General features: G+C 55.6%; 1 protein-coding gene across 1 annotated transcript in view; it reads right to left on the reverse strand.

The window, feature by feature from the left end:
• DOCK3 (dedicator of cytokinesis 3) overlaps positions 1-15234 on the reverse strand; it is a 482665-nt gene that overhangs the window by 644 nt on the left and 466787 nt on the right. Inside the window, exons 44-51 of the mRNA XM_044912806.1 lie at positions 15001-15084; positions 14762-14878; positions 12453-12574; positions 10856-10994; positions 10190-10337; positions 6390-6508; positions 5129-5216; positions 608-690 (exon numbers count right to left, since the gene is read on the reverse strand). Coding sequence (XP_044768741.1) covers positions 608-690; positions 5129-5216; positions 6390-6508; positions 10190-10337; positions 10856-10994; positions 12453-12574; positions 14762-14878; positions 15001-15084 — 900 coding nt within the window. The remainder of the gene's footprint in view (positions 1-607; positions 691-5128; positions 5217-6389; positions 6509-10189; positions 10338-10855; positions 10995-12452; positions 12575-14761; positions 14879-15000; positions 15085-15234) is intronic.

Genomic DNA, 15234 nt, shown 5'->3' on the forward strand with positions numbered 1-15234 from the left:
GCCAGTGAAGCCCCAGAATCAGCTGCATTTCTGTGGGCAAAAACATGGCCCTGCCCTGGCCGCTAGGCATTTGTACCCGTGGCTCTGGGGTGCTGGGTCAGCAGGCCAGTGGGGAGAGCAGAAAGAACCCCAGGGACCATGGGCCAGGTGAATGGACTCTGCTGCTAAAATCTGTGACTGAGTTCGTCATTTCCAATGTGCAGAAAATGCGTGAGTTTTCACGAGGCTTTGCTGCCTCCTGCCTCTTGCTTTTGACTGGATTCTAGTTTAAAATGCTCTACCATCTACCATGGGAGTATCTCTTTACTTCTTGAATTGTAGCATGCTGATACCTCGTGGCATCAGCAGGGAGCCCCCAGCCCCTCACTGCCCCTTGCCCGTGCACTTTGGGTACCGTGTGTTGCTGTCCCCGGAACCCTCTGACCTCCCTGGCCCCATCGCATTGGTTGCAGGATGCATCAGTCATCTGCATCTCGAGTGTGGCCCTAGCCACCCCTAGCTTCCGCTGGGCTGGGTGCTCTGGGACAGAGGAGCAGGGAGGGTGACCCCAGAGCAGATGAGAAGCCTCCTCTCACGCCCCGGTGGGGCTGTTGCTTCAGTACATTACCTTGCGCAGAGTCCGGGCAGGCAGGGCCGGGGGGGTGTCACCCAGAGGGTGGTGGAAGGCGTCGAAGTGTAGGGAGTAATGACCTGCAAAGAGAACAGAACCAGAGCCTCAGCTGGGGCCCCTCCAGGGCTGTGTGTCAGCACATCTTGCTGGGCCAACTGCGCAGCCGGGGGAAGAGTCTCCTGAAGACCCCTCAGCATTGAAGGCCACAGGAAAACCTCTCTTTTCACTGGAGTTTTCCAAAACAGGCTGCTGGAGTAAAAGACACCTGTGCCCCGCAAAAGGTCAAGAAGATGGAGTATGTCAGAGCCCGCGGGACGATGGGCCGCCGACAACTGGCTGCTCTCCGGCAAGCTGGTGAGTCGTGGGCTTGGCACAGTCAGTTCCATTGTCTTCGGCCCCCCTGGCTGGGAAAGCCTGCCTGAGCTCACCTGCTGTACTTGGAAACCTCACTGACCCCAAAGCCCAGCAGGGTGCTTCCTGTGGTGGAATGTTTCTTCCTTGGCCGAGTCAGCCCAGACAACGGCCCATCTTCTTAGTTTGGAGGGCTGCTGCCCTTGCCCCCGGAGTCGAGTCTGAAACCAGGGCCTATCTGGGGGACCCGCTGGAGGTCTTCTTACCGTGCAGCAGGCTTCAGGGAGGCACTGGGGGGGCGGCTAGGATGCGCCCCATGTGGGCAGACGGGGAGGGCTGGGCCTCTTGGGCTCTGCTATCCAGGCTCCAGCTGCTGGGGGCTGTGGGAAGGGTGGGACCAGACGGCACGAAGGGAGGTTACTCCCGTCCTCAGGGAGAAGCCCATCCTACTGCCTCTGGCTTCTCCAGGTGTGTGCTTTGTGCCCAGCCCGTGTGGGAGGGGCATGCCAGCCCCCAAAGCTCTGACCAAGTGAGACACTGTGGCCCACGGGGGCGGGACGGGAGCTGCTTAAGGGGATGGCAGCAGAGGGAACAGATGTCTGAAGAGTACTTAGGGGGAGGCAAGCTAAGAGGATAGCAAGGAGCGAACGTCTGCCTCTGGGACTTGCCAGGAAGAGGACAGAGAACAGAAGAAGTGAGCAGAGGAGAGCAGAATGGGCTGAGACAGAATGCAGACAGAGGGCAGGCCACAGAGCTCCTCCCCAGAACCGAGTCGGGGCTCTCCCACTGCCCTGGCACAGTGGGAAAAGCAGGGAGCATGGTGGGTGGGAGGCAGAGACTGCCTCCTCTTAGAGCTAGTGAATGGCCAGGGGGCAGGCAGGGGCTGGCTCCCAAAGGGCCTGTGGTAGCAAGCAAGCTGAGCCCCTCCCATGGCCTCTCTGCCCACTGACTGGGTTTGGGAAGCACAAGGGGTTTTCAGGCAACGACTGGTGTTCACTGTGCCTGCTGGAGGAAAGAATATACAGCCCAAGAGTTGTGGCTCAGGTCTGGCTGGACCAGTGGCTTCCCAAGAAGAGGGAGGACTGTGGAACCACGGGTGCTTTGAGGCCTGCAGAGAGGCCCTGTTCCTGGCACCCACATGCCATGGATGCAGGGTAGAGTGGGCCTTGGACACAGGGAGACAAAGAGTGTCCGCCTATGCTAAGGAAGGAGTTCAGTGCCAGAACACTTGCTCCCCACCCCCCACCCCCCGGCCCCCAGCCCCAGCCATGGCTGGGGTGAGTGACTTGGCAGGAAGGTGACGAGACGAAGAATGGCTGGACCTTGGGCTCTGAGGGTGCCACTCTGCAGGAGCAGAGCGGTAGAGGACATGTAAATCCTGTTGGCCGCCTCGTTCTGGAGACCAGATACCACCACCAGGAAATGTGCCTCTTGTCTGGCGGAACGGGGAAGCACACTCTCCCTACTGGGCTGTCAGCGTCCGGGCAGTAGCTCCCAGCCCGCGCCCTAGCCGCTGGCTTTGTTCTCAGGCAGCTATAACCAAACTGTGCCCCAGGAGCCTGGGCTGTGGGCCCTCCTTGCTCCAGGTACTGAGCTTTAGGGAAATCTAGGGCCTGATGGGACCTAAGAGGCTCTGGAAGGGAAGGAGCTGGAATCTAGCCTTCAAGAAGGATGTGGTCAGGAGGGGCCGGGCCCACATGGTCCAGCGAAAGTGGCGATGTCCTTCCTCTTCCTCCCCCCTGGTCTGGAACTGGAGTGGGCCTGCAGCAGGACACAAGGCAGAACTCCACTATCTGAACAGCCTCAGTTCTCAGGACTGCTCAGTCCCATGGGATGGTTGATGGCTGGTGGCAGGAGGGAGGACGTGGCAGTGACCGGGTGGGCAGGCCCTCAGCTGTGGCCTAAAGGGAGGAAAGAACTCTGCATCTGACAAGCACCACCAGCTGGGTTCCACCAGAACGTCTCCTCAGGGAGCCCGAGGCACCTGAAGAAAGGACAGGCCCGTTCTCACACAGGTCCTCCTCAAGATGAGGCATGAGCTTCTGGCTCCTCAGCAGTGGAAAAAGCCACCGAATCTCAGAAATTAAGAAGCTTGGAGGTGGGTCTGGGCAGCTTCCCCAAAGGGGTGCTGACAGCCCAAGCTCTTACATGCACGTCTAGGCCCTGGAAGAATGGTGGGGCCGCAGAAGTTCACCCACAGGAGCCCAAAGGAACCTGCGCGCGGGGAGGCTCTGGGGGAAGAAAGCCGGCGAGACTGCAGGGCTTTACAGGGGGCGCCTGCCTGAGCCCCTCCATGTTCACCCTGCAGCCCGATGTCCGTGAGCTATGAGGCCCGTGGACCTTTGCTGCGTGGCACAAGGGCACTGGGGCTAGTGGAAAAGCTAAGACGGAGTAACTTAGTCTCGGAGAAGGGGGCGACTCCTGCTGGGGCCTGGCCATCTCTGTCTCTGTCTCTGTTAACAGGGGTCCAGCGCTGGCCCGAGGTCCCCGCTGCACAGCCAACAGCCCTGAAGGCAGGCTTGTCTGGGCTGGGAGTCATTGGCAAAGAGAGATGACCACAAGTGAGAGGTGGAGGCTTCATGGGACTCAGGATCCTGATGACAAGAGAATGGTGACAGGTATGTACAGCTCCTGTCCTAGTAGATCCAGGTAGAGACTCAGGGAGCGATTGCTCTGGCCTGTGTGCTCCCACTAGGCAAATGTCTCATTTGCTGCCCTCGAAGCCTTGGCATTGTGGCGTGGGCACGCATGCGGTGGGCTCAGCCTCTTTCCTGCCCACACCTGGGGGTGGGCGTGTCCAGCTTCTTGCTGCAGGCTGGTCTGAGGCCCGATGCTCTTGTGTCCGGCTGGTGTAGTGTCCGGGTCTGGCAACCAGCACCCATTTGAGCTCTGAGCCCATCTGTGCTCTTGGCTAGTTGTCAGATGGCTCCACATCTCAGGTGAAGAAAAGGCACAGTGGATTTTGGCCACTGAGGCACTCTGTAACAGGTGCAGGGGCCAGGGAGGCTGCATGTTTCGGGGATGCGCCGCCTTGAGGCCAGCAAGGCATCTTCAGCTGGAATCTCCACGGCCTCTGTGGTTGAGCACCTGGTGCTGATGCCTACCAGCCACTGAGGCTGTGGACCCCATGTCTGGTCTCCCTAAAGAAGACACAGAGGCCTGTCCTCTGTGGTGAGCAAGGGAGGAACAATGACAGTGGGGACAGCAGACAGCAGTTGGTGAGGAAGTGCAATGACAACATGATGACAGTTTTGGAGGGACAGGTTCTGATGGGACAGCAGGTTGTATTCCCAGGGACTCTGTGTGCCCTGAACTCCAACAGAGGGAGGAGAGGGAGGGGACACTACAGGGAGAGGGGCTGGTATGGGGCCAGGTTCTGGGTGGCAGGTGGGTTAGCACAGTCCTCAGACAGGTATTGCTCTGTGTTAAAGTGAACTCAGACCTCCAACTGTGGGGCTTTGGGCCAGGGCCCTATGGGCCTGAGTCTGCTTCCTCCATCAGCTTTCTGTGGCAGAACACGGGTAAAAGTCCACTATCCAAACAGCCTCTGTTCTAACTGCCCAGTCTCATGCCTGGGCTGATGGGCTTGCAACATAGAAGATGGACTCACAGCAGCCGCCGGCCAGAGTGGCTGCAGGAGGACTGGACTCAGAGGACCCAGGGCTCCCTTGGAGAGGACTGTCTCTGGGAAATTCACTTTGCCATGGCCTGTCCTTCCCATTCTTCTAGGGGCTTGTTTGGCCATAGGCCTATTCTGGGCAACAAGGAGAGGTACCTGAGGGCTCAAGTTGAGAGTAACCGAAGGGGCCACAGGGCCTGCTGAATTCTGGGGCTAGTTGGGAGGAGCCCAAGGGAGTGACTGCCCACAGTCTGAACACAGCAGCCTGAGTTTCCATAACGGTGGGCTCAGGGCAGGTGGCAGCTGGGGCCTCTCTGAGGGTGGGCCCTGGGGAGGGAGATCTACAAACTAACAGGATCCAAACTTAGCATCAAGCCAGACATCGGTTTAACAGTGAGCACAGGAGTTGGTCAGGACTTTGGACAGACAGACAGGCCTGGGTGTTGAAGTATGGCACAGCCTTGGCCAGCTGGTGCTCGGGGACAAGAGTCAGACGCTCAGGATGGGGACAGACATGGGGGGAGGCCACCTGGGAAGGGGAACAATACCTTTTTCAGCCACAGACAGATTGGGATCACTGCAGGGTTTGCAGGATCCGACCACTTGCTGGAACAGGGCCCGCTGGAAATTTGGCAGCTGAGGGAAGGAGAAAAATATCAAAGAGGGTGAAAACAACCAGTTATACCTCAGGGGGCAGTGCTGTGGGCCTAGGAGCCAGGACATTTTAAGAGAAGACAGGGAAATCAAAGCAGTGGCACCGCTCACGCTTGAGACGTGTTGAGAAGCTCAGGCTGGCCACAGGAAGACTGTCTTTGCTATCTGGCTCCAAGTGCTGCCATGTCCACATTGGAGGCAGCTCCCTACCATGCCTGGCTGGGCTCCAAGCTGTCTCAGGCATGGCCAAGAGAAAGGACACAGGCACTTGAGAATATCTAACTGCATCCCTCTGTCCTGCCACGGAGACCCACCGGCAGGAAGGATTGAGGGACCGCTTCACCCCTCAGCACTGGCAGGCCGGGTCTCCTGGAGGCCCCCACACAGGCCCAAGTCAACACTGAGGGTAAGGGCAGCCCTCAAGCCCAGAAAGTCTCGGACAGGACCCACTGTTGTGATGGGCGGCTGCCAAGCAGGCCTGCTCCCTCCACCTGGCGTGGCTGACCAGGCACCCAGAGGTACCGCTGAGAAACTCCTGGCACTCTGGACTAGGTAACAGTTGCTTGGAGATGACTCTCATGGACTCTGAATAGAAGGGCAGGCAGACCGGGCAGGGGAAGGAGGTAATCCCCACAGCTTCTGGTTCAAGGCCCCCAGGTAGGGTGTCTGGAGAGCTGTGCAGCAAACGGTGTGGAGCAGCCCCAGCAGCCAGCGAGGGGCTCCGGGTAGATGGATGGACGGATGAAAGAGGCAGAGTTTGCCCAAGTGAGGATGCCCTTCACACACACAGGGAGGAAGGCCATCCTCCAGACCCGTGTCCACCACTGCCTTCTCGGGACAGGAAAGAACCAGGTTCCTCTGCTAAACTTTTCAGGATGAGGAGTCCAGGAGGCGGGCAAGAAGGACGGATAGCTACACAAGCAACGATGGCTCCAACCTGCCACCATCTCCCCGCAGCTGCACTCCGTCGGGCTTGCCGGTCCTCAGAGCCACCGTGGTCCCCGTCCAGGGGCCCAGCAGCCTTCTGAGGGTCTCATGGCAGAATGCAGGGGGCAGGGAGGACAGTACAGAAAGCCTAGCAGACGCAACGAGAGAAGGCTGGGCCTTCTTTTGCAGAGGGCACTCAGAGGGCACTCAGGAGTCTGGGTCTACTACCTGTCCGTTCTCCAGGATGGCTGCTGGGTACATGGCACTGCTTGGGCGGTCCCGGTGCGCAGGCAGCAGCAACATCATTTCCCGGGCGTGGCGGTACTTATCTGGCAGAGAGGGAGAGCCTGTAACCAAGTGAGAACAATCACGCACAGATGACGAGCCACAGATGGAGGGCCCAGCGGGCAGGCATCCTGGGGACCAGGGAAGCAGGGTCGGTGTCCCCTAGCAGCTGGGGAGAGGATGAGCTCAGCAAGCACAGGAGGAATGAAGCAGAGCCTGCTGGTGAGATGGGGGGCGGGCGCTGCACCTGACGTCCCGGCCGAGGCAGGCAAACTGCAGACGGGGGCAATGCAGGCCCACTGATAGAGCCCCCCGCACCACGCTCAGACGCAGGTCATGAGGAGAACTGAGGACTGGAGCCAGGCCCCAAAGGGCCCCCTGCACCCGGCACTCTCAGGGAGATGGGCATGGCCTGGATGTGGGCTCTCTCAGGGGGCCCAGGCATGGGCACAGGCCAGCTTGCAATGGAGCCATCACACAGAGACAGAGACACTCAGGTAACACAGTGGCACAGCTCTTACTGACGCACTGTGTCCCCATACACTTACCGTCCCCGGACACCACTGACCCTGTGCTCAGCCAGCTCCCTAGCACCTTTGCCCGGAGGCTTCTCCTTCCCAGATTCCAGGCCCCCAGAGCCTGGCCTCTGCCTTCCTGCCCAACCTACTGCAGCCCCAGAGCCAGACTGGCAGGGGTTCCAGGGCCCTGCACACAGGGGCGCTCCAGGGAGTCTCACTCTGAGACTTGCCCTTCAGTGAACTTAGGGGTCATGAAGCTAGTCTGGGAGCTATGGGCCTTGAACCCAGGCTCTTGAGTTGGCTTGGTTCATGCTCTTCTCCTGTGAGGCTTCTGTAGTGATCTCTGGCCCGAGGAGCTGTTACAGAGGCCAGACGGTGCCAGAGGCGGTGTGGCCCAGTCCCCATCCATACAGCCCATAGCTGTAGGCCCAGGCACCTGTCACCCACGGTCCTTGAGGGGACCTGCCACAGAAAGAGAGAATAACTTGCTGGCTTTCCTTGGAAATGGATAATCTGGAAGGCCCTCCACATGTACACTGCTCATCGCACCAGACGCCAGCATGCCCATGAGAAACTAGCCTCCTGGAAGTCTCCGGCTGTCTCAAGTGGTGGAAAGCCTTCTGTGGTGTGCTCTTAGTGACGCTGGAGAGCCCCTGGGCTCCATCTGAGAGGTGAACCTGCGGCTCTGGAGGCTCTGTTCCTGAAGCCCAGAGTCCCTGGGGCCTTCCTTAGAGTGTGTGGTGCACGCCCTGTCAGGCACAACTGAAAAGGTCTCTGCATCAGCCTGCCCCCGGAGTCCTTGAGGTATCCCTCTTGTGCTCACTTTAGACCCAGAAGATGAGGCTTAAATACTTTGCAAAAGTCGATATAATAAAAATCAGTAGTGGCTATGTCTATTCCATATAGACAAATGGAAAAGAGCTCCTAATCCCACCGATTTTTATAGTTCCTTGCTGGGAGGGAACCTGGCAGCCATAGCTCTGAACAGAGCTCCCCTCCACTAGTGTGCACAGAACAAGACATGCACCTTTACGCCAATGCAGTGAAAGCCGACTCCACACCAGGCATGTGGCTGGCCACGGTCCCCGCCCTCGCGGAGCTCACAGACTGGCTCACCAGGCCACCCTCAGATCCGCACACTCAAGGTCCTGATACGGGTCGGGGGGCTAGGATGGAGGGAGAGCAGCCTGCAGGCCCCAGGTGCTCTGCTGAGGATCTGAATCCATGGGATGGAGGCCCTCTGGTGCTATAACAAAGGGGTGCTCGGTGCTACTGTGGAGATTTTCAACTCTGCTATCCACTGCTCTCCCACTGCCCTCAGCCCTCGGCAGCCAATCTCATGGGAGCAGGGAGTGACAGCTAATTTTCATGAAAATATTTAAACACCACAAGGGCTTCTGTGTCACAGGATTTCTGCACTACTTGAGTTGTAGCCTGGGTAAATCCAAGGGAGACTAAGTCCCAGAACGACAAAGTTATTCAAGGAAGATCAATCAGAATGCCCGTTCTCTAGCCCCAATCAGTCTTTTCACCACTAGGGGGAGCTGCCTACCTACAAGAATTTAGAAAGAGTTTACAAGCATTTAGAAAGGCCTTGCAAGGCCTTTCTTCTGGAAGGTCTCCAAATCAACAGGGACCACAGCAGAGAGTGTCAATGGGCTTGGCAAGGAAGGCCACTGGTGTCATGACTACTCCTGGGTGTTGGGGAAGTGCCTCCAATGCAAAGGACCCTCCAGAACACCTTCTCCATGAAAGCCTTCCCTTCACCCATAACACCAGAAACAGAGTGGACTGCTCCCTTCCTTCTGTGCCCCCAGGGCATCGCCTACTGCATCTCCCACATTTATCTCAACATATCAGTCTTCCTCTGCAATGCTGGGTCCAGGTCTTCTCTCCATCTTCTCTCACAGGGCTTACTGCTGGTAGGCTCCAAACAGGGCCCACGGTTTTCTCCAGAGAGGCCTGCGCATAGCTTGCATGGAGGGCGTAGCCTGCAAGTGAATCCCTGCTCTTTCTTCATTGCCTCTGCCCTCATCACCATTTCCTGCTTTGGGCCCAGTTCCATTTAGCCCTTTTGTTTACTTTGGCACTTAATGTCTACTCCAGAAAGGGAAGGGGCTTCTGTCAGCCTTTCTCTCTACGATATCCTGGAGTTTGGCTCCTGTGATGGCAACCTTCAATGCCTTCCCTCCAAAAACACACATGCCACTCCTCACATCATGAGGTGGAATCTCATTCCCCACCCCGGTATCTAGGTTGTCCTTAGGGACTTGACCAGACAACGGAATGTGGCAAAAGGGACATTCTGGGATTTCCAAGGCTGGGTAATAAGCCCAAGCCACGGGGAAAGGCCCTATGTAGGGACTCAGGTCAATAGCCCCAGCTGAACTCCCAGGTGACGGTTACTACCAGCTGTGTGAGTGAGCCAGCCTAGTTGAACCTTTAGATGACTCCAGCCCCAGGTGACATCCGACTGCAGGCTCATGAGAGACTGCAAGCCTGGCAGCAATACCCAGCGACTGGCCGGTGAGCTCAGACCACTCCCTTCTGTCGCCATCCCACACAGCCATCCTGGGAAGCACTAGATCCTAGTTCCTACAGCCGATTGCCATTCCACCACAAACTCTTCTGTCTAAAAGGACAGAGAACCAGATTTCACTGTGAGAACTAGGATCAGACTGTGAAAAAGATGCTGGCTCTCAGAGAACAATATTTTAGCCAACTGGTAAAAAATCAGGCAATAACTGGCAAAGTACATAGATTTTCACAGAGCCATCTCTCCTGATTAAGCCTTTCTCAACTGAACAAGTTCTTTTTAGAATAACATTTTTCCAGGGTTAAGTTTAACCTTCAAATTGAATTTTCACACTGTGCAGTCATGCTCGATTCCTCAAGACAAGACTCACTGTTGCCTTAACTTTGATTTTTATTCTTGCAAATATTTCAATGGAAAAGAACTGAGCTTTCTCATGGACTGTGTGTCCTCTTACTGAGGTGGAGATGTGACATCCATTCACCTCTGTGGCATCCACTGCTCAGAGCAGGGTCTGAAGCCAGCCAGAGAGAGCTGGAGCTAGGAACCCTTGAGTCCTTAGTGCTGAAAGGGGAGCATTCTCTAAGTCACAGGGCCACTTTCAAAGACAGAGCCACAAACAAGAGGAGGACTAGCGGGGCTCATGAGGCCCTTTCCTCGCCCTTCTGCAAGCAGCGCCCTGCCCTCCTTACCTCGGGCACTGGAAGGGGCAGAGGTAATCATCTGGGATGGTGCTGAGTGAGTGGAACTCAGGCTGGAGGAAGAAGGGCTTGCCTGGGACGAGGACAGAACAGAGACGTTGGTGACTGAGCCCTGGTACCTGGGGTTGGGATACACGAGCTGCAAAGGGAGAAAAATCAGCAGGATAGAGGTCTGAATGGCCAGGATTGTAGGACTGGCCCAGAGTTGGCTTTTTCATGCCATGAGGTGCCCAGACCCAGTGTCTGATGTGGTACCCTGGGTCCTGATGGAGGCCAGGCTGGTGGCTGGTACTAAGGGTTACCCACACCACCCATGGAGCAGGGTTGTTGGGTCGACTCTAGTGATGTTGCCCATAGAGGATGCAGGACTTAGCCATCAGAAATGCCAGGAAGGAGGGCATTTGGAGGAGGATCTCTCCAGTGGGATCTTGAAGAACAACCAGGCCTGAAGCTAGATTTCCTTCTTGGGAAATAAAGCCTGGGAACTGTGACATGGGATGGTGTGGAGGGAAGGCAGTTTTACTGGCTCTGGGTGTTCTGAATTCAGAAACTAGAGAACTAGGCAGGGATGCCAGCCCTCAGAACAGATCAGCCAGCAGAGAGGCGAGTCCTCCAGGTACGGTGCCCTGGCCCATTCTCCTTGGACAGCTTTGGTACCTGCATATGGTGGTAGAGGTCCTCGGGAGCCTCGCCCATGGAGCTGTCCCCCATCATCACCACATTTCCCGCTTCACTAGATGCGTGTGAGGAGAGAGAGGATGATGAATGGCGGCCTGTGCCCATCAAGTTCATGGGGCTGTGAACAAGAGTGGGAAATAGGGAGGAGTCAGGCCGGGAGCTGAGAAACTTCGCTAGGTGGTGGAGGACAGTGTAAAGGGGTTGTGTGAAGCCTCAGCCAACACTGGCTTGGAGGGTTTCATAGCTAATTCTTTTTTTTTTTTTTTTTTTTTTTTTTTTTTTTTTTTTTTTTAAGATTTTATTTGTTTATTCATGAGAGAGAGAGAGAGAGGCAGAGGGAGAAGCAGACTTCCCGCAGAGTGGGGAGCCCGATGTGGGACTCGATCCCAGGACTCCGGGACCATGACCTGAGCCGAAGGCAGACGCTTAACCATCTGAGCCACCCAGGTGCCCTCATAGCTAATTCTTATACCCATCTGAGTCCTGGAGCATTTGTGAACCCCCACCTGCTGCTCAGGGTTCCCCTGGTCTGCGAGGGCCAAGGGTAGACTGGCGAAGTCTCTACCTGTAGTTAAATGGTTTATGGCCACTCAGTCTCATGACATCAGCAGTTTCTCAGTTAGGACAACTGAAAATCATATGCTGAATCAGGTCGAAGACTCCAGGGTCCCCTTGCTATGCGGTGCTAGTCTGAGCCAGCAACCACCCCCTGCTGGGATCTGCTCCTAGGTCAGGGGTGTCTCCTGGTATGGGCAAGCTACCAAAATAGCTGGCTGGTAACCATCTGTTGGCTTCCTTCTACATCCTTCCAATACTCTCCTCTATCAATAGTAGACAGCCCTTCATTCATTCATTCCTTCTCCTTTATGGAGGCCCAGTCTGTGCTGACTTATTGCTTACGTTGGAAAACAAACCCAAGGGAGAGGCTCCTCTCCTTGCCTCCTCCTCTGACTTGGCCTTCCTGCCCTGGAGGCTTGGAGTAACTTCCATTGAGTCCAGACAGACCAGGACTCCTGAGTTCAGAGGAGCTACGCCTTGATGTGCTTCCACCTCACCATGTGGTTCTCTCTCTTAAAACTGACTGGGGATCCTCATTCCCCTTGGGATTGGGTCCAAAGGCTTGAAGGAAGGCGGCCCATTCCGAGCTGGAACTGGCCCCCTTCCATGCCCCGGAACCCTGTACTCCAGCCACAAGGCTCTGCTGGTGGGGTTGACTGGGGCGGCTTGTCCACCTCCTGGGGCGCCTGCACATGGCAGTCCCTTTGCCCAGATCCTGTTCCATCACCCTTCTAACCCCAGCTCGTTTCTGCCTCACAGACTTCTACTTATCCTTCAAGACTTACCCCAAATGCCCCCTCCTCTGTGTTCTCACGGTACCATGCACACTCCTCTGTCAGCCCGGATAACTGGCTCTGAGCGTGGGTCCTGTGGCAGGAGCTGTGTGTTTGCTGTGTGCATGGGTGAGAGGGCATGTGAGCGAGTCCACACACCTACTACTTCAGACTTCCTGGCTCTTGATCTTTGATATCCAGACTTACCTCTGTGGAGGGGACCCTCCCCAGCCCTAAGGCCGTACCTGTGCCGGTGGGTCATCTTGATGCTCTCAGGGCTCATGGGACTATGGGACGCTAGGACATTTCCCCGTGGGGTGCTGGTGCCTGAACATGCAGGACTTAGCTTGTCCAAACCCGGAAACTCCTGTTGAGAAATGAATGCCCCTTCATCAGAGTAAAGAATGACTAAGTAATTAAGGGGTGAGAGGGAAGAGCAGGCTGGTGGTAAAAATGTCAGAGAGAAAGAATCCGATACTGTTGGCTGAGCCTGAACTGCTGACATTTTGGGCAATGGCCCCTTCATGACTAAACACCTTCTAACCGCACTGGAGTCTAGACCAGAGACCCAGAGGCCCGAGGTTGACCCCACTAAGAGGACACATCTGGAAGAGGCTGACATTGCTCTGAGTTCACAGGAGTGTGTTACCAGGCATTCTCAGTACAGAATCAGTGGAATAAGAGCCGGAGAGGAAGAGCTGATCATCAGCTGTCAGTCAGTGGGCACCTCTTACATAAGCTGGGTTTCTTGGATTGCTAAATGGCCCAGCTCTTGGTGACCTGGGTTAAGCTGCCTGTGACACAGTCTGTGGGGGAGATAGGACCCAAAATCCTGATGTTAGTTGCAGAAAAACAGTATAGTTCTATTTTAGCATGATTACATTCTTATTAAGTAGATAGATATCTTTGCAGAAATTTTTGAACCCAAACCCTCCTGGGTGACAGCACATTGGTCTGTGTCCCTGTCTGTGACTCTGGAGAAACAAAGCATAAGGTTTCTTCAATCCTTCACCATCTGTGGGCCCTAAGTCCTACTGGGGATGCTTCTGAGCTTGGCCTGAAGAAGCAGCAGGTTTTCCACCCCCTTCTTCCAAAACATGCTGAAATGAAAAAGAAGGGTGAACTGGAGAGGACACCTCTTCATTGCCCTAGAGACTTAGATGTATGCGGGTGAGTATTTTCTGCTTTTTGCTGCAGTGGCCCAACAGCCTTGGAAGGCGGAGGACATCCCTTGCCCCAGTGGCCAGACTCTAGCCTGCTTAGGTTGCCTGCAGTGATGGGGAAGTTTGCATACAGCAGAGACCAGCCAAGAATGAGAGGTAATGGAGTACCCACCAGACTTTCCCTTTCTCTGCATGTTTCACCCTGAAATACCATGGGAGAATCATTACAGAAAGGGGAAATTTCAGGCTCTGTGGGCTTTCCTCTGGAAAATGTGCCCACTTGTCAAACTACGGACAAGCTTCTTTTTCTCTTTTTACATTTCATGCTATCTATACCCGTGCAGGAATGGCTGAGACTTGCACTGGGAGCCTGAGATGACCAGAAGCTCCAGCATCAAGAACAAGGCAAGTCAACCCCAACAGGTCAGGGTCACTGAATCTGAGTGGTCCAGCCTCTCTCAGGCCAGTGATCATCCCTGAAGAGGAACCTCTTGTCCTTTATGGCCTTGCCCCACACGTTCGAACAGCCCTGCTTCCCTTGCCACAGGTAACTGGGGTCACACCCCTTGAGATCTGGCAGCCAACCTGTTTAGCATGTAAGTTTCTCTAGAAAACACTTGGAATAAGCCTCATGGTTGAAAATGGGGTGAGAGTATATAAACAGGGGGCTCAAGACCATTGAACCCTAGTCCTGGAATACAGGCTCTCCTTTTGCTTGTGTGCATCAGTCCTTGGGCCAAACCCTGCGGTGGAGGCCAAAGAGCCAGGTCAGAGTCAGGGAGAACTTCTGGAGCTTGGGGCAGGCTCAGAACCCGGCTGACCCCTCTAAGAGCAGCCAGTACAGAAATACTGCTCACGCTAGGCTTTGTCAGATGGGAGTCTGGGTCACCAGATGTGTTGGAGGAAGAGGGAGGGAAGGATGGAAAGGAGATAGAGGGGAAGGTAAAGAGAAGGAAGAGGGATGGGGGAGAAGAGGGCGGGAGGATGGTGAGAGAAAGAAGAGAAAGAGGGAGATGGGGAGAGAGGGCTGACTCAGGTTATGCCTTACCTCTGTAGGTTCTCAGGATGGAGAACATCTCCAAAGAGATGTCTACATGTGGGCCATATACTTTAGCTCTTTTCCTCCTCATATGAAAACCTCTCTTTACCAGCGCAGTACCTTGAGAAATGTTCTTTGCCCTTGAATCTGACTCCTCCTCAGGGAGGGGAGTGAATGAGGGGATCCTGGGCATCCTTCCTCCAATAGAGCACTCACCTCTGCCTGCTGCCCCTCTGTGGTGGGAGCAGCTTTTCCTTCGCGCTCCCCGCCCCTCCCCCCTTCCTTTGGCTTGCTGCACTCTGCAGGAAATGCCAGCCGGTTCTACTGCAGCAGGGGCCCGGGATCAGCTTACATGGTAGAGGCTGGCCCGCATCATCTGGAACTGATCAATCAGCTTCTTATGCAGAGGCCGCATCTCCGGGTGCACAAACTTCTCATGAACTGCCAGCCCGACTCCAAGGACATGGACCTATTAGGGTGACAGACAGGGCCACTCTGCAAGCCAGGCGGTAGCCCTTGAGAACTGTAGTTGTCCTGCGGTGCATAGCTTTTCCCTCCTGGTCACTGGCCTCTAAGCCCTGCAAGACATACCTGCTCCTGCATGAGCTCCTTGAGCTGGGTGATTTTCTCTGCGTCTCCCGGGTGCTTGGTGATATAATCTTTATCAAAGAAGGCCTGTGAAAGGAAAGGCTACGTCAGGAAGACTCCTCCCAGGACTACTGCTTAGAGGGGGCCCAGGAAGCCTGAGTCTCAGGTGCCACTTGAAAGGCAGGTTCTGCCTCCTCACAGGTACACACACCATCTCTAGCCTGGCCTGCTCGAACC

The sequence above is a fragment of the Neomonachus schauinslandi genome, chromosome 1, assembly GCF_002201575.2.
Source record: "Neomonachus schauinslandi chromosome 1, ASM220157v2, whole genome shotgun sequence".
Taxonomy (NCBI): domain Eukaryota; kingdom Metazoa; phylum Chordata; class Mammalia; order Carnivora; family Phocidae; genus Neomonachus; species Neomonachus schauinslandi.